The sequence below is a fragment of the Papaver somniferum genome, chromosome 4 (assembly GCF_003573695.1).
Source record: "Papaver somniferum cultivar HN1 chromosome 4, ASM357369v1, whole genome shotgun sequence".
NCBI classification, from domain to species: domain Eukaryota; kingdom Viridiplantae; phylum Streptophyta; class Magnoliopsida; order Ranunculales; family Papaveraceae; genus Papaver; species Papaver somniferum.
Window position 1 is genome coordinate 65,086,026 of NC_039361.1, and position 27,754 is coordinate 65,113,779.

The following is a 27,754-nucleotide window of genomic DNA, read 5'->3' on the forward strand; positions in this document are numbered from 1 at the left end:
TTTTCATCACCTCAAGGTAAAGTGAGATAGAATTTGAGTAATGTCGTTTTTTCCAGGGATGCAAGTGGAACACAAAGGCATATAATAATCCATCCATCATTTCTAGATTGCGAAACCTATAAGACTGTCCACACTTGATGCATATTATCCTTCCTAACACCTTTCGCATAATCAATCAAACATCCGAACAATCTGCATATCACCAGAACTCCACCCAATTGGCGTAAGAGTTTAATGAGGGAACACTAGAAGCGGCCAACTAAAAGCAAGTTACAAATTGTAAATGAAAAAAATGTATTTATTGTATGTAGCAAAAAAAAAATCTGAGTCCCAGTTGGTACATAGCAAAAATCAAATATGATCTTTCTATTTATCATCAATTATATGCTACATTGTTGTCCCAAGCGTGGAAGAGTAGTCTTCGGCGTAAGACATGAAGGAAATCAATGTAAGAAAAAAATTCAAAAATTATTATTTTATATAACTAATATTCACTTTTCGTTTTGAAACTCCATTAGCCCTTCGATCATCAGCTGCTTCAGAAGAACCCCTAAATTTTGTCTCCATTTCATCACTCTTCTGCGTTGCTAAGCTTCACGTGTATAGAGCTAGATATGAAGTGATCTATGTGAATACAACAGTGGAGAAGATTTCTTGGAGGAAATTTCTTAACCTTATGAGAGAATTTTCACATGCTATCGGGAAGCTGCAGACATTCCTCTGGATTGGCGTAGAAAAAATCTTCTTCTTTGGGTCTATCAGAAATTACCACTCTTCTTGTAGGATTTCCCATACGTTTCGAGTGAACTACTTTCACTGACGAAGAGAATTCATTCCAATCTAATACTCCATTGTTATATTGATCTATTAGAAAAACTAAATGTTTTCTGTCTAAAAGAACTGTCTTCTTGAAACCTAAAAACCTGAATAACATATAAAAAAGAAATCATTTCAGATGGAAAACTCAAATAAGATGGTAATATCCAGACGCTAATGCATGCTGAATCTACCCTTCAGTGATTCAGTCTCTATGCATCAATTCGCTTAAACACTCAGATTTAACTGCCGAAACAATACTGAATACTAACAAAATCGTGACTAATAATCTGGGAGAAGTAACTATACTCATAATTTAACTTTGTTGTCAGTTAGCTAAGCACTAGGTTCGAAGTCCGGGCACAAGAATCAATTTTGCAAGACAGGATTGCTCTAATCTGATATCTTTATATCTCACATCAATGGCACGATATTACTTCAAATGAAGGGTTGATGCAGCACAAACAAAAGAAAGTGCACAATACAAAAAAGATAGAATGCAGTACCTGCGATGACCTTCAACAACCTTAGCCATATTTCCGTCATACGTAGGTACAAATATATCACTCTCCATTGAGACCAGATAATCCAATGCTGCCATTTGAGAAGAATGGTTTTGGAAAAATCTAAGATCCGACTGACGCAAAAGTGTCTCCTTTCTGACCTGTTCCAATAAACCAAGTCAGTATAACTGCAAAGAAGACAGCTGACAGTGCTAAATTGGGGTATTTATGTGGTTTCTATATACTGACCAAATTTGGGTAAGAAGCTGCCAGACTTTCCATCCTCCTTTCCCCACCATATATTTCTCCTGCAGCAATATAGATTTGGATATTCGGATCTATTTCTAACGCCCTTAGCGTGAGCGCAGTTTCCTCGGGTGTTAAAGGGCATAGACCTTCTGTCCTCTTCAGGTCGGAGTTTATTTCTTTTTCTTTCCACCAAGGATAAGCATATCTGAATTACCCAGAAAAGAAATTGAGGTTTTAATATTTCGCAACAGTGACAATTTAACGATTTTGTCAAAAAGATAACTTAAAACTTACCTCATCCTAGTTAACTCTTCTACTTCCTTGTCATTACAACCTTGAGTACAACCAGAAAATGCCAACATGTCCATTTCATATCTGAGATGAAGCACTAAGAATTGACCATTTTGTCTTAAAATCCTGATAACCCTCCGGCCCAATTCCTCTATCTGGGTGGTGAATCTAAGGGCATTATAATTCACGCGGCACCGCAACTTCTGAATTTCTAAGGGTAAGCCATTGTTAGCCAACCTAGCATCAGTTTTGTTCAGGTGTACAATCTTGTATTTTTTAATCAATGGAAGAATCTGTTTACAAACAATTAAGAGAATTCAAATGTAATTAGATAACTAGAATAATCATCCAAGAAAAAATAAGTTCAGGATAAAGGAATTAAGATATCTTACCTGCTCAAGGTAGTAAGATATATTGGACCAACTAATTGGTGGCATCGAGTAGAACATTCCTTGCTCAACTCTTCTCTTGAGTCTGGGTGGCAGCTCTTTCAATATCCGAACCTCGTCTCTCAACGATGAAATGAAATGATCCACATCAAATATGTCTTGGAACTCACTGCCATATTCCACCAGTATATTGTAAATGAAAAATGAATATTTTCATGTATACTATTCGAATTGGGGAAGAAAGATAACCTACCTGGGATCAGCCCAGAATGAGGTTTTATCCAACTCAGGGACTATGAGTGTAACATTCAAATATCTTGCAATAGTAACCATATCACATATCTGAAAGTCAAAAACGAAATTAGACTTCATAGGAAAAACCAAGAAAAAAACTGAGTTTCCAAACAAGCAAGACAAAAGTTACAGGGCATTCTTAGTAACGCAATAGAATCTTACCGCTGCTCGCATCTGATTAAGCCCTCCATTAGCAGAAACCATCAGGTAACCATTGTTCTTGTAAACCCCTACAAATCAAAATTAATTGTGAACTCTAATCAATTCCCGAACAATCGAATTGCTAATAGCACACATCAATCAATGATTAGATTCATCTACCAATATTAGGATCATGGTCGAATTGTGGAAAAATAAAAGTGATGCAACTATAAACAAGTCAACAAGATGAAGTGAGATATCTAAAAAGAAATAAAATCAAAACCACTACCTAACAATATACAAACCCAAAACAGAATAAGAAATTAACCTAACTTAATTCTCTTTAACCACCTAATCAATTCGTTCTACTACCACATCAAATTCAACAAAAGATGCGAAATTGAAAGATGAAAAAGGCACTCACTTTTTGGTGGAAGAGGAAGTTTAGCAGGAACTGAAGATAACTTGACAGCCAAAAGCGGATTAGAATTTGAAGTAGAAGTTGTCGAAGAAACGGAAGAAGAAGAAGGTGGTGTAAAACAAGAAGGCCAACCTTTCAAAACCCTAGGACCCCATAACTCACCTAATGCTGTTAACTGAACAACACAAGTCCATAATAAAACTGTTGTTGTTGCTCTGACAATCCATATCTTCATTTTAGACCTGCTTATTACTGGTGATGAGTTCTTCCATTTCTCAATTTTCCCATCTCCTCCTCCACATGTTTTCAACCCCATCTCAAACTTGTACTCTCTTCAATCTTCAGATCCTCAACATACATACATTCATTCAAATCTCTCTTTTCTACTCTTATTCTTACCACATTTGTATAGTAAATTCCAAAATGATAGCAAACTCTATGATTCCTATTTTGTTTTCTTATTATTATTATGGAAATAAAAATCACACAAACAAAACAAAACAAGAACACAATATGAGAGTTTCCTTTCTATTACTGAATCATATACGGAAAGAAGAAAAAAACACACTTTTAGATGCTTATTTCTTCTTCCGAACCCTGTTTTAAAAAATTAATAAAACGCCTCGAAAAATGTTGAACCCCTTCTCGATCCCAATTTCACCAATCAATGCTTCAATTAACTAAACTTCATCAAGTTCAATCAATAATACATTCTTCTCAGATTACCCACATTGCCCAGAAATTAGATCTTCAACCAAATTTCCGTTATATATTGACAGACTATTAACGAATTTTCAACAAAATTTCAGAGATCCCGGCAAAATCATTCAGAATTTATATTTTGATTGAATTGTTTTTTGCCGGAAATCATAAAAATTAAGGGGAGAAAAGAAATCAGTTTATTTATAAAGCTGAGGTTGGAAATTCGTCGTCGGTGCATAAAAGGAGAATGCCGTACAAAAATTTTATTATTCTCCAAATTTTTTTAAATAAGTAAATAAAAATAAGATTTATTAACTGTAGTTAGAGCTTTCCCAAACCATGGTTAAGGACAAAAGAGCCAATAAATGATAGCCAGCTAATCAAATGTTTTCCATGGGTCCCACTTTAACCGTTGAGATTAAAACACGTTTGTTCAAAACACCGTCGATTGGGTGTCCACGTGGAGATAAATCTCTGCCGTTTGATTTGGCAGAGATTTGATGAGATATTGTCAGAGACGAGATAATGTATTAGGACGAGAAAATATAGGAGGAGCGGTGAAAGTGTGAAGAAGACACGATTTTTAGGGGGTTTTTCTCGAGGCACGTAAAAAAGGAGGCGAGATATAGCGGAGATAGTGAGTTTCCGTTAATTTGTCGGCTGTGCCGTTAGAAACGAATTAAACGGTACAAGTGTCAGGACGGAGGCAATAATTCGTAGGAAGAAGACGTGACTGCACGTTGTCAGAAAGGGGGGAAAGGAAATTAATTTGACGTCTTCTAGTTTTTACACTCGTGATGTAAACTGAGAAAGAAGATTCTGTAGACAGAACATGGTGAAAAACATATGCTTAAAGCCAAAATTAGACTTCAGTTTCAGATTGGTCGTGAGCCAAAAAGAGATACGTAGATAGAAACAATTGGAGCCAATATCAATACACGAGCTGTTAACAATTTTGATTTGAAAAAGTTCCGCATTATAGTGCTGGTTTAAGATCCTGCCGCTAGTAAGCCTTATACAGCTATGTCTTTAAGGGCAGAGCCAGTTGAAAGCAACGGTGCACAGTTATATATCCTGCCAAACTGCCTCCCAAACTTAAAATTTCTGAGATTTTGAGCTCCCAAGTCTGCCCTCTCCAGCATGGCAGAACCAAAAATAAGAATGTATATCGAAAAAGGCATCTAATTTTACTTCTTGTGCTCTTGGAGTTTCATCTTCTACGTGACGCCAACTAACAATTAAAATATAACCGTTTCATGTTAAGTTGACTCCCTTTAAAACATAAGGGCACAACCTGGACCTTGGTCAAAGTGGGGTTCTGGCTTCTCTAGGACTACAGCTTTCAGCCGGTGGTTGACTCTATTAATTCACGCGTTTGCTCCGGGCTCAAGGAGCTGTGCTTGGTTTACGTTGTTCTAGGTTGATCACCGACAGACTGCGACAGTGATATACGTTTTGTACACACTATTTCCTGATCATAATATTTTTGTCACTGTTATTTACGCTCGCCTATCTTTTGTGAGTGAATATGAAGAACCATCTTTTAGCGTGTTGTAGATGGATAAACCCCATTGTAAGGTAATGCGTCACAAAGCATACAAGTCGTTTCTTCTTTTAAAATGAAAAGACCCAAAACAGTGGTTTAGAAGATTAATCATTCAAAGAAGAAAAGCCTTGTCCCATTAATAACTTAGGAGGAATCATGGGGTTAGCACATCGATTCCTAGGTCGATTAATTAAGATTAACTGTTTATTAATGGAAGTATGGAACCCAAAATGATTACGTATACAGAATTCATTTTAAGTACATATAATCAACAGGTTTACAAGTTTAACGAATTTTATCGAAGAATTCCACATGCCATGACTCTTATTTATGACCAAATGAACAGTTAATTCTGATATAGACATCGCTTTTTCAGGAACCACTTTTATCTTTTTTAATAAATTTGGGGATTATTTCTTTCTCGGGTTTTCTCTTTAAAATATCAACGGTGATCACTTTTTTCTTAACGATGAACCAGGAAAAACATGAAAAAAGAGTTGAAATGATAGATTTTCTTATTTTAGTGCACAAAATCAAATAAGCCTATTTCTTTCGAAAGGGAGGGAGTATTTAACAAGATAGTGTTTTCTTTTGATGGACAAGTCAATGGTGATAATTTTTTGTATGTTTGAGACACCTGAAAATATGTGATTTTCTTTTCTTGTTATGTGCTATCATTTTTAATTTTAATTTTTTTTAAAAAGAATGTGTGAATTCTTTTTTTTTAATAATTATACATATTTATTTACACTTTCTTTGGAAAAATTAAAAATTTCTTAAACAGAGAAGTTTCTCAAAATTTCACATACTTTGGAAAGACTTCTCTCAAGCCTATTTCAATTAAAAAGGCTCTCAAAGTTTCTTAAAAATCCAAATCCATGATTTTAAAGTTCACGTCCAATAACAAAAAATTTCATAGATTTCTAGAAATTCTCTATCCAATAACAAAGATTTTCAGAAGCTTTGAAAGAATCTAGATCCACTAACAAGAGATGTTTATTCTATGGAAGTCTCCAGAATTCCTAATTGACTACCTCCCCCACTAATCTCAAGTCGGCTCTAACAAAAAAAAGTATTTCTCTCATCACAAGACATATTTTCACTAGAGAAAAACTTCACACATATTTTCCTAGCTTCCTTACTTTATCAACAAGATACATAAGAAGTTTGTTTTCAAATTAAAAATGTAAAGGCTGGATGTTAGAGCATTGCTCGGTTGAACCCATCAACCGTTGGCATGTCAAGTTTGGTTGTCATATTTTAGTTCCAAAACTCGAACCTGCTTGATTTGATTACTAGAGACAACTTAGCTAGGTTACAATAGGAACTTGGAAATGTTGAAACTCACTCTTGTTACTCATGAAGAACCTGAAGACGTATCGGCATCAATGAACATATCATCCTTCAGTTCGAGGTTAGTAAAAAAAGACTCGACTTATTTCATTTTTTTTCTTTGTTCTTTCGAGTCAGTATTTATTGAAACATAAAATACGAACTAAAGTTTGTTTACTTGTTTCTAGTATCGGTGACTTGGTCATTATACAATGATCAAAGTATCAAGGAAAGATATACTAATTGTTTCATACAAATTGAGTATATGGAGTTACGAAGTATAATTTATCTATGGACTTCGTAATTAACATTACACTAATTGGTAACTTGTTATTATTTAGTGTATTGAACTTCCGGAATGAATTCACTCCTTGGGAAAATATATGAAGGAATATTGTAGACATGATTTAAGGAAGTACACTTGCAAAATTTTGTGTGGTAGTCAATTATAATCAGGACCGATCCCAGGGTACAAGACCGATCCCTGGCTGATCTTAATGAAGTTTAATCCGTAATTACATTTTCGATATATTTGGTGATCTTCGAGTTTGTACAAACATCGATACGTACACGGATTGAACTTGGAATGTTCGCATAATGCCGTCATAGTAATTTGAACATGTGATAAACTCTTATTACTTAATGTTCAAGTATTTTCCTTGATTCTTAAGAAAAGATTTCAAAACCGAAATTCAAATATCTTTTTAAGATATTCGGAAAAATATGCTTACCATACCCTAGTCTCTAGTTATTATATTAGTAAAGTATATGTATGTATGATGGATAATATTAGTTGTCAACTAAGAGTGATTTCGATACATTGATGCCTGTTGTAAATGCAACAAATTACTCAAGATATTTCACACTAATTAACTAGTAATATAGCGACAGTAAGGATCGTTCCCATAAAGAGCCGTATAATTGATATTTATTCAGATTACCAAATTTATAAAAAAATATATATATACAAAGAGGGGTTGGTTGATTAAACTAGATAAAAATAAACAATAAGATGAAAAGAAAATTAAAAATTATTCGTCGTTACTGAACATCAACTCGCATAATACACTCGTTTACCTTTCTAAGAATCATTTATCACCAGTCGTAGGACAACGGGTACGCGTGGCTATCCCCAAAAATCTTTATATCACTGAATGCCGAAGCGCTCGAACACCAGATTTTATCCAACTGAGCCACCAACTAGTAGCTCACTCAAGGTGTAACCCAATCGAATTCTTTAGGATTTGTGAATTTAGGTTGATCCTCGCATCAGAAATCTTGCGCAAGGTCATACTTAATAGTGTTGTTTCACTCGCAATTGGTCCACATAATCCCTTTACAAGGTCTTGCGATTTCTACTTTTGTAGAGAGTTGTTTGACTATTACACTTATCACCCAACATCTATTAGCATTTGAATGATCAATAAATTAATTCAATTGTACACTTGAACAATTTAAAAATCAATCATAAACCCTAGATATAGAAAAGATAATTGGAAAGATGATAAAAACATCAAATAAAATTGCATAACAATTAACCTTCACTCCCAGGACATAGAATTCACCGTAATTAATAAAACCTAGCTACTCATGATTACACGGTTTCCCCTATATGGGCAAACCCTAGAATATTGAATAAAAATTAAAAGTGTAATATGAGATAATTTAGGTCAAGAAGTGTTTCTTTTATATATACCCAAGAGTAGAAGTCCCCATCATGCAAAGTAGTTAATATCGTGTACGGGTATCGTATCGGCGAGGTGCAATACACCTAGACAAAAGATTATACCAGATTTTATCGACGATGCACAATTAACTTTTGTAATTTTATAATTTATTGGTAGGTATACATTATGTTACTCAAAGTTTTAATTGGAAGGAAATTATAAAATAAAAATGTCAATGAACTAGTTTCCTTGATAACTTAACATCCTCAAACACATAATTCGCATGGGAAAAATTATTAAAAAAAAAGACAAAAATAATAATAATTATACATAGATACATTTGTATCCTTACCGATATTGTGGCCGATATAATCAAAACATTCATGTATCACCGATATTTTGCATATCGTCTAGGTTTTATGATGCACGATAAATTCTGATATTATCGTCCTGTACGAGCGATATTAACTGCAATACCTGCATAATCTCGGTCAAAGAAGAGTTGCGAAAACTCGTCGAGAAATATCATCTCTCAATTGCTCGCGTCAAATCTTCTTGAGAATGTCGAGGTAGGCTTGCGTATGGCAGAGGCCCAACCCAATTATGATCTTTGGCTTGCTAGTTCTATGGAACTGACAACCCATTTTCAATCTTATCTTTTCCCCGGTTAATTTTTTCTTACCGGTATATTTAGGAGGGGAAACCCAACCAAAACTACGGTTGAGTTTCAATATGGTTGGGTAATATTATCGTAGCCTCTCCCGAATTTTTTTAATAAAAGAGTCCTCATATTATGCTTTCCTGGTATTTTAGACGGTGAGAATAACCCACAGTAAATTCTCATGAATTCTGACTGGGGAAATACCCAACCTGTAAACTTCCTAAATGATACAATCTCGAAACTAATAGCAACTTCAGTTAATCACTTGCACAAACCTCCCCTCAATCACCGAGAACCATTGTAGCTTTCAAACTCGAATTCTCCTCCATCATTCTCTGTTTTGTAGACCACATCTCACTCTATCATCAATCATTATTGTCACTCCTCAGCTGAAAACACTAATGTTATATTAACAACGAGACCATCTCCACCACAGCTCCACCGGTCAACCACCATGGACTCTCATTCTTCATCATCGAGTTCATTATCGTCAGCAAGTATCAATGGCAGTAACAGCCACTGAGACTCCATGTTTTCCCTCAATCAACGAGAACCATTGTAGCTTTCAAACTCGAATTATCCTCCATCATTATCTATTTTTTAGACCACATCTCACTCTATCATCAATCATTATCGTCACTCCTCAGCTGAAAACACCACTTATATTAACAACGAGACCATCTCCACCACATCTCCACCGGTCAACCACCATAGACTCTCATTCTTCATCATCAAGTTCATTATGGTCAGCAAGTATCAATGGAAGCAGCAGCCACCGAGACTCCAGGTTTCCTCTCGATTTCTTCATCATAAATCAACACCACTGCCATTATTCGATGATCAAAGTTTAGCTCCATCACCATGCTCGAGTTATTCTCAACCACCAACCACTGTCATGATCATCGAGATCAATCAATGACATACAAGTTCTTTTTTTTGGACGATTCACTTAATGAAAGACAAATCCAAGAAAACAAACGTAATATACAATAATTTACAAGAAAATAAGCAATTACTAGCATGAAATTGACAACAAAAATATGGTGAAATATGCAGTTATCATATATTGGTTGGATTACAGTTGGAATTTGTCAAAATTGAAAATATATTCTTATTGCATATCTTATGGATTTTTAGATTTGGTAGTTCCTTGTTGTCCAAACAAGCCTTGGTCATAACACCATAAATAGTGGAGCTTGTATTTTTACAAACTCATCTGTTTACACACTGCCTAACCGTTTGTGTTAGAGCATTGCTCGATTGAACCCACCAAGCGTTGGTATGTCAAGTTTGGTTGTCATATTTTAGTGAACCAAAACTCATTTAAAGAGTCGCTTGATTATTTACTAGAGTCAACTTCGTATAGGTTAGCTAGAAAGTTATTAGGATATGAGACTTACAAGTATTACTCGAAGACTTGAAGAATGTGAAGAAGTAAAGAGCTACATCGACGACATCATCCTTCCTCTTGAGGTTAGTAATATTTTGACTTGAACTGTTTCATTCCTAACGTATCTTTCAAGCTGTGTTATATTTTGACTTGAATTGGTTCATTCCTAGAGAATGATTATACTCTAGTTAGACGTAGTATTAAAGAATTATAATACGAAGTATAACGCCTCTCTTTTGAACTTCGTATATAAGACATCGACATAATCGTATGAATGATATTGTGATTATGTATGGGTATGGTTGAATATTTCTTCATATGAAACAATGTTTTACATTCGTTTAAAGGAAGTACAATTCATAAACTTGTTTTGTGAATCGAAAGGGAAATCGCTAGGCTTATTGGTATTGTTATTCATTGCAAATCTTTAGATTACCAATATTTGTGTTTAGTATAACCGCTCATAACTTGTTTATGCATCTTGGTAAAACTATTCAGAATGCCTGACTTATGTATCAGTATGACTTTTATTAGTGAAACCAATCTTAAGTAATCACCTGAGATGGTATGATCGATATTTGTAATTGGTGTGACCATTCCTAGTCATTGGGTAACCGATCCTAGAACTTGGTGGGACTAATCACAAGATGTGTAATCGATACTTCTAGTAGGTTAACAAGTTTTAGTAATTGGTGTAACCGATCCTATAACTTGTGCAACCGATCACAAGTAAGTACCATAAATAGTGGTAACCGATCTTGGTAATTAGTTAGCCATTTTATGGAAACTAGTGTGACCGATCCTAGTATCCACTTGGAGGTAGAACAAAACTTTGTGTTTGGTAAAACCGTTAAACCGTTTGTGCATATAAAATTAAAAACCGTTAAACTTTGTTTTTGATCAATCACATAGTTCTTGGAAATCAGATGAACCAATTCTAAACTCGTTTGGAAGTGCGGCAAATCGGTTCCAAGATTGTAAATATGAAAAAGGATTTACAAAGTAAAGATGTCGACATACTTTGAACATGTGCAGTAATTCTTATTCATTATTGTTCAAAGATATTACTTAATAACTAAAGGAAAATCCCAGATCGAAATAAATTGTGAATCTTTTAATTAAGGTTTTTAATTTTATATGTTTTTAATTTCCAGCAATTAAATGCATATATTTAGAAAATAAAAAATTGGTAATGTGCATTTACTAATTGGAGATTTTCTACTGAGATTTCGGTCAATATTTGTACAGAGCATTTCCAGGAATTATGAAAACCGATTTTGGCTTTATTGCATATCTTTGAGAATATTCGGTTTTGGAAATTCTTTGGTATCCAAACTTCTTTGGTCTATAAATATTGAAGTTTGCATTTCGAGCAAACTAATCCTCAGAGCCAGCAAAAATACCTAGTTGTCTCGTTACCGGTGGAGACGTTTATTCGGAGAGGAAAGTACCCTAATTAGGCGAAATCACTTACGACCCCTCGTTTTAAAGACTTCTTTGGGATTGAGAAGCTCTACGAGTACCGTTGGTGGGAAACTAGCTAATTGCAGTTTATTGTTAGTTTTCAATTGATTTGATTGACTAACGGTTGTTGAACTTTGATTGCACCTAGTTTGTTTATGCTTGAGAATCTTCTCTTCTGATATAAGATTCACTCAAACTAGATCGAAGTTTCGACGGGGATCTTTAGACTGCTTATAGATCTAAAGATATCTTGTGATAATCCATCATTAACAGACTCCGTTATGTGTGTGATTGATCACAAGAGATTCAAGTTATTTGTGTGCAGGTGTTTATTGAAGATCTAAGAAGATTTGAAGACAAAGAAGATTTCTTATTTGAGTTCATAATTTTTTGTGTGCATAAAACTTGATCGGATGGGGATATAACTATAATCAGTTTATCTTTTGATAGATTGGATTGATTAGTTGTGTAGATCGGCATCAATACATTTCTTTGTGAATCATAGTATTGATTGCATAGTCTAAACAATTACTTTGGTAGTTTTTGAATAGATTGATCTAAGAACCCGACAAAGGAGTTTATTGGTTAAACGGAAGAGCCTTTTGTCAAACTCATATCACGTTGTTTGAAAAGAGTTGTTACCAAACAGATTTGTCGTTCCTTTACTGTTTGGAATACGAACCAAGGGAATTGTTCCAAGTGCGTGACCTATTGCAAGTTGGAGGCACAGGGATACTGTGGGAACTAGGTGAACTATAGGTTTAGTTGCTTGGTCTCAATTATACGAAGTTGGTTTAGATTTTGTATAACGGCTTAATTCTAAGAGTATTCAACTCTGGACAAGGTCCCGGAGTTTTTCTGCATTTGCGGTTTCCTCGTTAACAAAATCTTGTTGTGTCTTTTACTTTTTTATTTTCGCAATTATAATTGATTTATTATAATTAGATGTAAAATGCACAAACGTTAATTCCTAATTACTTAATAGCAATCCTATAATGTTTGGTTAAGTCTGAACCTATTATCAAGTAATCATACTTCGTTGTTGTATTGTCTCGATCTTGTATCCATAGTCAATCACGCAAGTTATCTTGTTGTCGTATTGTCTCGATCTTTATCCATAGACGATCACATGAAGTGTGAACCGATTTTTTGTATTGTCTCGACTCAGTCCATAGACAATCACTTTCAGAGAAAGCAATTATAGGTGGAAAAGTTTTAGATTGAGGCATATTTGGGTACCCTCATCTTTTCAGTTTGTGTGGGAAGCAAACTCATTGATAGTAGAGAGTAATCTAATTATGTGAAATCTATTGTGTTACCTTCCTTAAATTTTTGTTTGGGATCAAGAAGCTTTTAGTAGTACTGTTGGTGGGAAACTAATCGTATTGTTATTTTAGTTTTCAATTATTAATTTGATTGGCTAATTGTATAGTTATCCTTGATATATCAAACTTGATTATTCCACGGTCATTCTCGTCTAATATAAGGCAACTCAAGTTTGTTTGAGGATTGACTATTACAAATCTAGTGTTTCAAAATCTATTGATAAATTACTGATCGATCAACGTTAACCGACTATTTTATGTGTGTATTGATCATTACTGGGAATCAAATTATTTGTGTGCATACGATACTTTGAAGATTGGAGATGTTTTCTATTTGATTTTCCGATTTTTGTGATACTTCGTGTATATTTGGTTCTTTGGGATCCAAACAAGCAGTTTATTTCGATAAACATTAAACTTGTTGAAAGATCAAAAAAACTGCCTAGTTTTTTCTCTTTGTAGAGTTTCTTGGGTAGGGTTTTTCACCGAGATGGATTATTTTATAATGTTTGTCTTGGTTTAATATCTGACCAAAGGAGTTTATATTGATAAGGGAGGATCCTTTGTACTCAACTTTATCTCTGTCCATGTCCTGGTTTGGGAGGTATACAATGAGTAGTTATTGGAAAACGTTGGTCTTTTACTATTTCCGGTTACGATCCAAAGGAGTTGATAGAAAAAGTTTTTACAACATGTGAAGCAACTTGAGATAGTGAATTCTATCTTGGGATTCATGTGCGCAAAACAGATTGGTTATGGGCCCATGGATACTGAAAGAACTGATTAACTAGGAGTATTTTACTTGATATCAACTAAACAAAGTTGCGGTAGTCAATTTGTATAGAGGCTTAATTAGGAGGATATTCAAAACTGGACTAGGTCTCATGGTTTTTCATCTAGGAAATTTTCCTTGTTAACAAAATGTTGCGTGTTGTGTGATTTACTTTACTTCCTCATAATATTTTTGTTTATCTTTATGATTAAAGTAAATACACTTGTACGTTAATCAAACTTGGTACGATCCTATAGATTTGTTCGGTCACAAACTTAAGCTATATACCAAGTTACATCTTGTTGAAGTAATCTTTTGGCAGTTATTATTCCTGTAAAATTACACAAGGTATGACTGGAGCAGGGTGAAACGAAAATATTATGACGTACTCGGTACCCTCCTCATTTTACTGATAATTACTAAGTAAAGATATAAAATTATAAACATTAATTACATTCTCCATGGTATACTCATATGCAAAATGGACTCTTCAACCGCCCTCTTAACAATTTGCAGTCATTATGTATGCAACATCAAGATAGTTTCAATTCTTTTACGCACTCCAACGTATCCATGAAGTCTTTGGCTTCAACATTAACGGTTATGGTGCCCATCTTGATCCAGCTCTGAGCTGTTTTTAACGTTCGTACTTATCATTGTTTGAAATAACAAAACTTATTAAGAACTTAGCTTCCAAAAAAATATATATCAAAAACTATGATCCAATCAAAATCTTCATTGATCTCATAATGATTATTAGTAATATGGATAAGCCTCGGCATTGGAATATTTGTGAACTCAATATTGATTTTACCAATAAGGTGTACTTGGACTTGGCATAATAGTATAAAAATAATTGTAGTTTCATATTTCCACAAAAACCAGAAAATAAAAGTTATTTTTCAGATTCATTTTTAAGCATATCATCATTCATCCAACAGTTAAACCAGGTATCAATGTCATTATTATGTTTAGAAGTAGACATAATTGGCAGAAAAAAAGGCAAACTGACAGCTTCAGTAATACTACAATTAATAATAATAATAATAAAAAGAAAAATATCTTCTAAAGCATCACAATTACAAAGTTTACAACAAGGCATAATGTTCTTGTTATACTAAAAAAGATCACCTTCATGCCCAACAATGAAATAGTTTAAAGTTACTTCGCATTTAGATCGTAAGTTTTATTATATCTTAAAATTTGGGTTGTACATTTATCCATTTTTAAACTTGGATTATTGACCCGTTAGTAAACCATTAATTTTGGTCAAGATACATATCCAGAAAGTCTATGACACCCTTGGCCCGGGCTTTGTCCGTCGAAGGTTCACTCAGATAGGATTCCTTGATACTTCACAAATCACATTATAATGTGCATGCATCTCATCAATCTCATATTCCATCAACATCTATGGAACCTCCAATGTCTATATTACTCCAGCTAGAGGAATCGGACAAAGCGATTTGTTATCATCATGCATCTTCAGATCTGTGCTGAATTATTTTCATTTAACCTAGCGCACCAAGAAAATATCAACCACATTCAGGGTCTATGCATATCGAATAAGAACCCCCTCTCCCCAACTCAACGCGTGTTCATGATATTCTAATAACATGAAAGGCGTCACCGCAATTCTTCAACAACTTCTTCATTCATATTCTACCTCAGCGGGTCGACAAATCAATAACGCAAAATCAATGATTATTTATCATCCAAGACTTACGTAAAACTTGGTACAATACATACAAAAAATCATCAATATACATACCTTAATCATTCCATTCTAGAATACTCATAAACTTGTACTTGGGTTTAACGCCTTTACATAATACTAGCCCTTTAGGTTTTGGAATACATATATAGAATATGGTATCTACAGTTCATTTCAAGCATGGTAGATTCTCAAGACACATATATAACATACTCCTGGAGATACTATCAAGAAAATAGAAGGGTTGGATTACCAAATGCCTCAACCCAATGGGAAGGTTAGTACTCATAAATTTTGCACTCACTCCTCCAGCTTATCGCATAGTGCAAACATGACTCCTCCATCTTAATGTCCCTAACAAAGAGACCAGGTTACTAGGATTTTTTTTTGGACCATGATTCTTTGATCAGGAAACTTTACCCCATGGGTTGGAACTTGGAACAATCTAACAAACTAAAAACTCATGAAGGGTTGGGAATTGGGAAAAACATCATCCACAATAAAGTCTTACTTATGAAGTGAGCATATGCTATTCATGAACAACCGGGTTCTACTTGGGAAGCTATGTAGGAAACAATATCTTAAGCAAGCACCCATTCGTACCACAAACATCACTCTTGTTGCTTCATCCAGCCCTCGACGGAGACAACTTGTCTCCGTCATGCCAGATTGGGGCAGCTATCAACCAACACTTGCGATACCAGATTGGGACAGACATTTCAACACCTATCATGAAAATCTGGATCCCACATCACCTGACACTTAACACTATCCAATATCAACATTATCAAACATTAGCAGATCTTATACACCCGCTATTGTACTTTTGGATCCAAACCAACCCTGGGCAACCTCCTTCCGCCGCAACTAAAAGCATAAACAATATCCTTCCCAAAGACAAACCATTGGATACTACCATCCGGCCCTATACAAACTTCGGAAAATACAGTGCTAGCTCTGGCTACAAAACCCTCATCCAAAACCAAGCTCAACAACCACTCCATGTTACCACCTTCCTATGGAAACTTCCTTGTCCACTAAAGTACAACTTTTAATGTGAAAAGTAATACTGAAGGATTACTTAGCTTTTTCATTATTCATCAAATCCACCTCACAAATACTTCATATTACCTAGGGTGGCACTTAGCACCTGAACTGCGGAACACCTACTCCTCCACTTATAGATTGCCAACGGAGCTTGGAATCTCCTTCTAGACCACCTCAATAAATAAATAAATTAACAACAACCACAAAAGAAACCCAGCAATCAGCAATAATCGCCAAGATAACTCTCCACCTACAACAACAATTCACTTGGGCAGACACTGTCCTACCTACGTACCTTCCGGATTTGCAGTCAGAAGTCTATCACAATGGGAATATTCGTGTCAATCGTAATCTCCGTCGAATGAATTCCTCCTAACCCAAACTGGATCAAAATAAAAATACAAATGGAGTATCTAGAGAACACCAGGAATTCACGACAACTTTTTTAGCATAAACTTGGGAATGCTCATGGAAACAAGACTAGTGATAGAGAGATAAGATGGCCCAAGGTTTGTTTTGAAACGGATTCAACGAATCACGTATATTTCATCAACAAAAAGCACCAAACCATCTTGGTACTTGACAAGCAAGATTCGGTAAGTCAATAATTTGAAAAGTATAATCTCTCGTTGTACTCTCAACCATATAAACATGAAAACCAACTTAGTAGCAGACGGGTTAGACAATTACGCAACAGACAACAACCATCAAGAATCCTTCTGGCAAAAATCTGGGATCTTGAAATTCTTATCTTTTTAGCCAAAATTGTACTAAACGACTTCAGGGGATAACATATCCTCGTGTAATAAAATAAAAAATTCTAGGTTTTTATCCAATAGCATATTTGTGATATGATTTTACAGTAAAATTAAGGAAATGGTTTTAACAACAAAAGCAAAAATGATTTTTTGGATAGCCTTGTAAAACATATTTTAATATGAGAATGCATAACAATATTATTGATATGGGTTACTAATTTGTTTGGGGTGTATCAAAATCTATAGAAGACAAAACATATCTAATCATTGGATTAATACATTCCCAAGCAACTTGGTACTACTATTACCAACGTTGATACGTAAAGCTTCATCTAAGACCGGATCTAGTTGAGGTTCCCATCCTTCAAAACCGTGGTCTGAAGCCACTCTTATGCAGACATTCATTGTTACTTGGGAATCTTTGTGGGAAAAGATTTATCCGTTTTATCTTAAAAACCATGTAACTTGGTGGGATTAGAAGGATCTCGCATGAAAATCTCAGATAAAAAACGGTTAATCATTATTCGTTTTTGGTTAAAAATTAAATATACCAGTAAGATCTTGGTCAAAACTCATATGGCTTGGAAATAGTGCACCCAATAAAATAGAAAACGGATAACCATCATCACCATTATCCGTTATTCTCTTAAAAGCGGACAAACATTATCCGTCCACCACCGGAATCGGAACCACAGCTGCACTTAGGCATTTCCCAATCTGACGTGGAAAGCGATTTAGAAACAGCTTAGGAGGAACCATAAGACTCCATCTAAGAGTTTATTTGGAGAATCAAATTCTCTTGGCCATGAGGCTAAGTCTGCCGATCCCACTCTCGTGTATAGTCACCATCGAGTCAACCAATTGGGATGACCAGACAAGTCTAGAGATTTTGCCGTCGCTCTATTATCGACTGTTAATTCATTTACCCTAAGCCACAAAAACAGGTGCAAATTAATATGCTAAAAAAGTACTCCTACAACAATAATGAAAAACAATCCAAAGGTACAAGATGGCACAAGGGCGGGTCAGGTGACACCTACTCTAGCTCAAGCACATCATGTAATAGTGGCGTTGCCGTCCATGCAAGGCCAGAGATACTACTGGTGTGTCCTTTTTTGCCACATTATTTGTTTTATCATCAAAATTAACGGTGATAATTGTAACGTATCTTACTTAGATCGGAAATGGTGGGTTCATTGCCAACGACAAGAGGACCATTTGTACAAAACTTTGCATAACCCTAAACCATTTCCCTATTTTTCTTAACTCTTTCATTTTTATATGCCATCTACGGCACCGACTACAAGTCCATTTCTAGATGATTCAATTTTGAACAAACATTATCATCGATCCAAATTCAACAGTCATAGACATGGTATTTTGATCATCGGTAGATACTTCATTATTGCACGGAGCATATTCATTCTTGGACCCAGCCGAAGGGTTTACTTTTCCTGAACACTCCGCATGGTGAAATAGTTGGGCTTTTATCACATATCAGCATGACATCTGACCATCCACCACTGACGGCAAACAAAACGTAATGTTTCTAATTAGCCACTTTGACGTGGTGTGTGTTGAGACACCTAGTGTGCAATGAAAACAAAAGAATCAAAAGTGCACTCTTAGTGAGTGATGGTCTTAATCAAATATCAACTTTTGGCCGGTGTGTCAACGGCAAAGTTCGTTTTCTAAGGTGTCGCATGCCCTACGTTTTGTCAACTGGAAAATTATTATTTTTGGCGCAACAAAGTTATCAATGAGTAAAAAGAAGAAAAAGTTTGCACAAAAACTACAAATTTGTCTGTATGTTGTTTTAATTAATGAGAGATGATCTAGCGTTTACGTTAGGTTTGCATCATCTTCAACGGCGACATATTTAGGGTTCCTATCATTGATCCGCGAATGAAAAATACAGTCACGAACCAATACCACCATTTTGTTTAAGATTTGACTTGAAACAAAAAGGTCCCAAGATAAACACTTACCAATAAATCACTATCTTTTATACAGAATTATTCCTTGCACCTACCAGCTAAAACAACTTATTTTAGCAAAAGGAAAACTTTGAAACTATATTGTTTATACTAATAATATACACTAAATAAATTTAGATGTGACCATTTTCTTTTAAATACATTATTATCATTTTATTGGTGCTCACGAAAACTCTGTAAATATATTATATCTCATCATTAAGTTGAGCTAAATCTTTCGTACTAAAGTTTTGATTTGTTGTGTTCGATTGTGACCCTTTGATCCTTCACAATCTTCTTCATGGTCCATATCAGAATTGGTAGACAAAATCTTAATTAAAAGCAAGAGGAGAAATTGAAAATGATCAGCCATCAGTTTGGTCGGCATTGAAAATTTATATTAACGTTCATTTCTTATTAGCACCGCTCGATATCTCACACTCATTGCTTCAAAAAAAAAAAAAAAAAAAAAATCTCACTCATTTTAATGGTCCATATATAAATAAAAGCAAGAATTTAATCGAAAATTGAATGGAGAGGAGGGGAAAGAGAAATAGGCTACTCTAATCTCAAGTCACAAAGTCAGAAACAAAAATTGATAGTAGTATTCAAATCTCCATTCGAATTATAAGAGATTTATCTCCCAAAAATGAGAGTCCCCTCGGATTTCTTTTTAACATGAACAGTGTGTGATATTTATGCCCATGGGTTAGACCCTCATCCTGCCATAGGTGACAAATCCCCAGAAAGATTGAAGATATGCCATGATTATTTCTGACACACATGAATACATGATCATGTTTTGGTTGTCCACGCGACATGCATTATGCAGCTCATTGCTAGGAATGAACTCAATCATCAATAATGCCATGAACCAAACCATTAACTGATGTATATTGGGGCTGGTCATTTAGCATTCAGACATATCTTTAAGTTTTAATGACAAAATCTATCTATATATATGACCATATAAGGTTGGAATTAGGTTGCTGGGGGCTCATAGATTTTATTTTACATTCTTTCAAAACTCACATGGCACTAAGTTAGGTGAAGAAAATGTCCAACTGTGTAGCTTGAGTTGAGTTCCATAATTTAGGTAGTCAAATGCTGGAATATTCAGTTCCTTGTACTTTAAGATATTTCATTGTAGTTACATGCCAACACAAATCACACATTAAGGATCATTTGTTATTGTTTCCTTGGACTCATTATCTGGCTCAAATGTCAGTTCCTTTGCTTAAACGCTAATGGCTCCAAGGTTACCAAGTGAGAATAAAAACTTGAGCAGACATATGTCTTAACTTAAGCAGACGGCCATCTAACTTAACAAATGAGGTGCATTAAGAATAAAATTATGAACAGACGGCAGCCACCCAACTTATTAAATTATGCACTCATGAGTAATAAGAACAAGTCGTGAAACGTGCAACCAACCTTGTTGTATTTCTTGAGTGGTTAAGTATTGTTCCTGTTAAGTGGTTTAACTTACATTAATAGAAAACTTAACTTTCTCTTTTGAAAATTCAAGAACGAGCCTGAATAAATTCATTGTATGTCCAGCTTCTTCTCACTGTAAATTTGTGGTAAAAAAGCTTAGAAAGAAACTTAAATGTACAGAATACCATTCTTTAACAAGTCCACATGGGTATGTTGTTCTTTCAATCACCTGCAATGTCTTTTTTCTCTTTTGGAAATTTTATCACTTCATAGCTCTAATGAACTCACCAGTCACCACAACTGCACATCATTATTATTCTTAGGACAATGAACCCCCTTCAAGATTTTTCATCAAGTATCATCAACTTACCTGTGGGGATGTTGGATCCAAGGAGATAAAGGATGGTGGGATTAAATCAATGGTTAGTCATACCCTTTTAACGCTTGTACTTTGCCAGTAAAACAGTTTGAACTTTTCAAGGGTATGATGTGCCAACGAAATTTTGGACTTTAGAGATTATACCAAAAATAAAATGAACTTCAATCCTCCTTTTACAAGAACAGATCATGTCATCTTAAACATCAAAAGTACATGGGAAAACAAAAGAACCGATACAAATTTGAACTATACGAAAATAGAAGGGATAACAAGTTCTTTCGTTATTCCAGCTTCATTTCTTAGATCTGGGGAAACAAAGTTAGTAGATGAAGGTTTATATACCCCTGAAAATCAAGTTACTAGTCTTGTTGCAACATGTGTATACTGATTTCTTCCGAACTTCCTTGCTTTAAGCAGAGTGCTACACCAACTCAGTCACGAGAACATTCCAGCAATGGGTTAAAGAAGCCAAGTAACCTGAAAAGAAATTTTTAGGCTCACACGAATGAGGATAAATAGTTTTGAGGTTTAAAGGAAAAAGTTCATCGTTAGGAGAGTAAGTGAGTACCTCAATTGATCAAACAAAAACAAAAAAAGTGAGTACCTCAAATCTCAATGTTGAGGATGAGGAAGCAATCACAATGAACCACAAGAATTCATCAGGACTTCACTAGCATCCATCACAGGACTTCACTAGCATCCATCAGCAGTAATGTGACGGAAACAGGCACCGTGGTTTACCTTGATCGGATCCCCGCATACTAATTTCCAGTCTCTTGATTGCAGAAATAGTCTCTTCATACTAACTCAAAGCTTCTTTGCTGTCGGCCTCACTCTCAGTTATCCGCATCGCTTTCATCAGAAATGCATACTCAAAAGCCACCTCCTCACGTTGACTAAAACAGCCTCCTTCACCGAAATGCCCACCGGTCATATTTGTCTTTAGAAGTACTGAATTGGAACAGCCTGCTCCTTGTTTGTCTCTCACCTTTGCTACCCATTTGGCAGCTTCCCAAATTCCAACCCTGAAAATCATACTCAAGTCTACCTGTATGAGCTTCTTGTGCGAATTTATGTATTTACACGATGCATTCTACAAGCTACGGATACAATTTTCCATCAAATAAAAATGAAAACTTGCCTAGAGTCCAGAAACGACGCTGTGACCAACATCGAAGGGTAACAAACTCTGACAGGATATTATCGTAAGGAGAATAACTTCGAAGAAAATCAAACTGGTGCTTAATCCGAGGGTCACCAAATTCATCATGGTCCAACATTGTGAGAGGTAAACTGGGATCCAACAATGTATTACAGATATCAAGAAATGGAACCTGGCATCAACAACAACATCATTCTCGATGGTACCCTGGGAAGTTTTAAAAACACACATATATCGTACGATTATTGAAAGTAACACTGAAAACTGTCTGTATGGTTAAAGGTTACCTTCAATACTGCAGCACGAAACAAGTCTGGGTACATATTTATCGCTGCCCCCACAAGAAGACCTCCTGCGCTTAAGCCAATGGCACCAAGTTGATCTTTATGAATGTAGCCCTCATCTATCAAGTACTTGCCACATGCAACAAAATCATGTACCGAGTTTAGTTTGTTTAAACCAACACCAGCTTTATGCCATGAAGAACTTGGACCACCACCACCCCTGCCAACAGTGCATAACGAGTAATGACAAACACGAACCAAATGGAAATTTATTCAATGGGGACATTCCATTATATCAACACAAATGCAAACCTTAATTTTCAAAAGAATAATTTACAGAATATATTAGGGGACAAAGATTGACTATGCAACTAGGAACTAGTTACCTTACATCAGCAAATGCCACCACCCAACCACGATCAAGGAAACTTAAGCGATCTGCACACCAACTTTTATCAAGAGTTTCTCCATAAGCTCCATAACCAAACAAAATACCTGGAGACTGGCCCTTCTGTTGTGCATCTCGGGAGCATAAATAGTCAGGGGAACTTGCACACCGTCGTGTGACTTAATTTCCTTCATTTCACAATGAAATGCTTCAGAAAGATCCTTCCAGCTTTGTGCTCTTTCTAGATTTTGGAGATGCTGGCCATTATGTGTATCGCCTAAGACATTCTGTGCATCCATATCAAAAAATGAGGTGGACCTGGTATTGTCCTCCGTAACACCTACTACCTCATCTTGATGCATAAAGGAGAATTTCTGCTTGGACATATCATAGTCGATGATTGCATCGGGCATCTGTGGTTAGAAATAACAAAAGGAGCTTCAGATAAAATTTTAGAAGCAAACAATTTTAACCCTAAATTATATAACTTTTGGAAGTCTAGGGGTCTAGAAAAAACCTCTAAGTCGGGTGAATGATCTTGTGAGATAGATTCGTCTATGGAATTAGTCAAATCATCCACAAGGTCATCTATATGTTCTGTCTGGAACAGAGAGTCACTCCAAGATTGATCATCATCATCATGTAATCTTTGGCATTCAAGAACTCTCAATCTTTGTTCCAAACTAGGTGGTGTGTGTTTGTAATACTTCTCATATATCGCTTTAGGTGACTCTTCACTTACCATATGTGGAGCAAGAACTTCCTTATGCTGTGACCAATACATATATTCACCAAGCATCATATCAGATGACGTCTCCTGAGAATGTGAACTTCTACGCATATATTCTCCAAGTGTCATCTTAGATGGCGTCTCTAGGAAAGCACTCATCATCCTCAAAAAGGTACCTGAAATAAAATTCTAAAACATAAACAAGTCCAATGGAAGAAAAAAAATCCTAAAATAATATAAAAAAAATATTGTACAAAAATAAAAATAAATAAAATAATAACAAAATCAAAAATACCGATTAAAATATTCCACCGCCGCTCCCCGGCAGCGGCGCCGAAAATTGATAGGATCCGGGAAAATCCGATATGTGATAACTGCGATCCCACGATGTCCAACTAGTAGACAGAGACAAGTACGGGTCGAACCCACAGGGAGCAGTGGAAATTACTGTAACCAATATTCCTAATCGACTAACCAGAAACAATATTTTAGAATTTTTAGAATTAAGGAATTAAAAGAATGGAAACAAAATGAATTAATAAAATGCAATGGGAAAGAGCCGATAACTAAGGTTTATAGTATCCACAATTTCTATTTGATTACTTGTTGATGGTGGTTTTTAGTCCAGGGTTAAAACTGTAAAATCCTGTACTTAATGTGCTATCACCCTGCAAGGGATAGAGCTATTTGAAAAATGACGAGTGCAAAAAACCTCCTCGTTCATTGAGCAATTCAATATAAATGAAACTCACTCAGAATGGTGTGCGTAGCAGCAATCCCAAAATATTCTGTGAATTCTTTCTTTTACTAGCATTGCCCATTGATGCATGACTCGCCTAATATTTTCTCGTTCTATGTTCCCAACCGAACTCTCATTATTGACATGACATGACGATCAAATGTTCACTCTCAGCAGAGTAGCATGAATCTCCCGAAATGTCAACATTGAGATCCGCATGGAAGTACGCACATGGGCCGCATCACCCTCTGACAAAGAGGATTTCGTATCGACACACTTTTGAGTTAGCTCGATCGAACACGCTTAAATTTCGTAAGGAAAATCTAGACTGTTAATATCAGTCTCAGAAACGATCACGGCCACATAATTTGGTCGCACGATTCAACATGCAAAGCCGACTCCTAGCAGAACTAGGAAATCACTGCAGTGACCACCGGCGGGCCCACTAGTGCCCTAGTCGGTCGAGTCCCATTAACTCAGCCACAAGTTCTTCGAACGCCGACCCCAAATATGGGTGATCGCGCTGTATAAAAATAGCTCGAACGAGCCGAGACCGTTTAAAAGAGTCTTAAAACGCATCACGACCGTCCAACTTTGCTAGCCTAGTTTGGCGACTTAGATCTTCCTACAAACGATTAAGGAAGTGTCGACATGTTCATTGGCGGCTGTTTGTGGGTGAAAACGGTTTCTGCTGATTTTGGTAAATTCGTGTGTGTGGATGAGAAACGAGTTTAAACCCTAAACAATGTACTGCACGGGAGTACTTTTGATTCGAGATATCAATCTGTGCAAATCTGGCCTAAACCAAGAAATGGCCGTTCCAGACTTGCTTCGCTCACAAAGTGAAGGAGAAGGGTTGGTCTTAGGGAGGGAAGCGAAGAAAGTGTTGAGACCAGAATAGTTGATTCTGAAGGTGTGGTTGTTTACGACTTGTATCAGAAAATAGAACTGGCTAGCAGAATGGAAAGCTACCACGTGATTTCAGGTGATTTCTGAATACTTTGTTGTTCTCCGACCAAAAATTGTTGTCTGGTGGAAAATAGGTGAGACCTATTTATACAAGTCGCAACAAAACGTACCCTGGTCTCGTAGGAAGTGGAAACAATTGAGTGGTGGAAGAAGGGAGTAACGGGTAACGCCTGGAATTTATGTTTCCATAATGAAGGATACGTTTACACCATTACTTCTTGCCATTACTAACCTCCCCGCTTTATGACACTTTCTGTAACGGGCGTATTGCACGCCACACACTGTAAACCGCCAGACCAATATCCTGATGAGTATCCCCCAGTTTGTGACATGTTTTTATGTCTCGAGTGTTTTCGTGGAAAACATGTAGCACTTTGCTACGTGTGGCAAGTTTAAAATTGAGAGGTTTGTTTTAAATAGCATATGTGATGTTAGGCTCATTTTGGCTAGTCACCTAAAACTTGTCACGAGCTGAACGACTCGGTGGCGAATTTCTATGGCTGAGATTACATCGCATGAGGAAGAGTGGCCATTGATTATGGCTGCATCTTGTTGTATATCGAAGTGGCGCCAGTGATATAGTAGCGCCTGGTGGAACCATGACATAACAACATGCCAGTGGCGTAGCCATGGCATAGTGGCATGCCAATGACGTAGCTGTGGTATGGTGGCATGCCAGGGGTCGTGGCATAGCGACATGCTAGTAGCTGTGGCATGGTGGAATGCTAGTGGCCGTGGCATAGCGACATGCTAGTAGCCGTGGCATACCGACATGCTAGTAGTCGTGGCGTGGTGGCATGCCAGTGGTCGTGGCATAGCGACATGCTAGTAGCCGTGGCGTGGTGGCATGCCAGTGGTCGTTGCATAGCGACATGCCAGTAGCCGTGGCGTGGTGGCATGCCAGCGGCCGTGGCATAGCGACATACTAGTAGCCGTGGCATGGTGGCATGCTAGTAGTTGTGGCATGGTGGCATGCCAGTGGATGTGGCATAGCAACATGTCAGTGGCATGGCCACGTATGTAGTGTTGTAGCATGCCCAAGGTTAAGATTTGGCTCCGTGACTAAAGTTAAGGCTTCGCGGCATGGCCAAGGTTAGGGCTTGGTGTCGTGGCCAAGGCTAGGGCTTGGCGCCGTGGCCAAGGTTAGGGTTTGGCACTGTGGCCGAAATTAGGCGTCGTGGCCAAACTGGGATTTGATGTTGTGGCCAAAGTTTAGGGTTTGGCGGCATGGTCGCTCAAAAGTTGTCACAAGCCTGTTAGTTTGGTGGTGAACTTGGATGGCTGAGATTGCATCTCAGGAGGAAAGGTAGTCGTCGATCATGGCTACCTTTAATTGGCAGTGGCGCCTTTAACTGCGCTAGCGGTATTGCGGCATGGCTAGCATGGCTCGTGCATGCCTTTAGCACGGTTGCACGTGTAGCCATGCCAATGAAATTTTGGCACGTTGGTGTGGAAATCTTACCTAAATTAGGGTTTGTCTTGTCGAAACCCTAGTTAGCCTATATGGCACGTCGCATGGGGTGAGTGGCCATGTTTGGCGCATTAGGCATGTGCATCTTGCATGTGTGCCTGGTATGTGCGTTTGGCATGCTTCTTGGCATGCTGGTGCATTTTTGGGAAGCCAGTTGGCTTTGCGGCCATCTGGCGCGATTTCCTTCTTTTCAACACTGTGGCGAGTTTAAAGTAACCTGATTGGTTAATGTAAAAGGGCCGGCCAGGAATGGGCGTGGCTACACTTCTGTGTGAGTGTGGCGGATTTAAAGCGACCTGATTGGTTGATGGGAAGTGTGGCTGGAAAGCTAGGGCGTGGCCACACTTCCAGTGCGCCGTGGCGGATTTAATCGCCTAGTTTGGCTAAGCATAGTTTTCGACCAACGGGGTCTAGTGTACTGCGCGGGGCGCGAAACCCTAATTTTGCAAATTAGTCGGGTTTATGAGTTTTTTGTGAGTTATCACAATAATTGGCTGGATTTTGTATGCTGCCATAAAAATCCTTATCTACAGAATGCAGTGTGCTTTCCGTCTGAGCATTTCGTTCGATGGCCTTAACTTTGGTACTTGGAGGTTCATGCTACTCTGTTGCGAGTGAACACAAATCCGTCATTCCATATCGATATTAAGGGTTCTGTCGGGGAACATAGCACAAGAAAGTACTCGGTGAGTCTTGTATTAGCGAGGTGCCGAAATTTACAGAGTGTTTGGGATGGT

At 36.8% G+C, this 27,754-nt stretch overlaps 1 protein-coding gene across 1 annotated transcript; it reads right to left on the reverse strand.

Moving 5' to 3' along the window:
* Window positions 1-280: 280 nt before the first annotated feature.
* LOC113275743 (O-fucosyltransferase 34-like) lies at window positions 281-4,053 on the reverse strand. The gene is made up of 8 exons (XM_026525302.1): window positions 3,108-4,053; window positions 2,705-2,772; window positions 2,502-2,590; window positions 2,252-2,417; window positions 1,863-2,152; window positions 1,569-1,773; window positions 1,323-1,480; window positions 281-923 (listed from the first exon to the last, which is right to left on the reverse strand). The coding sequence occupies exons 1-8, from the start codon at window positions 3,418-3,420 to the stop codon at window positions 689-691; spliced, it is 1,524 nt and encodes a 507-aa protein (XP_026381087.1). The 5' UTR covers window positions 3,421-4,053; the 3' UTR covers window positions 281-688.
* Window positions 4,054-27,754: the final 23,701 nt, after the last annotated feature.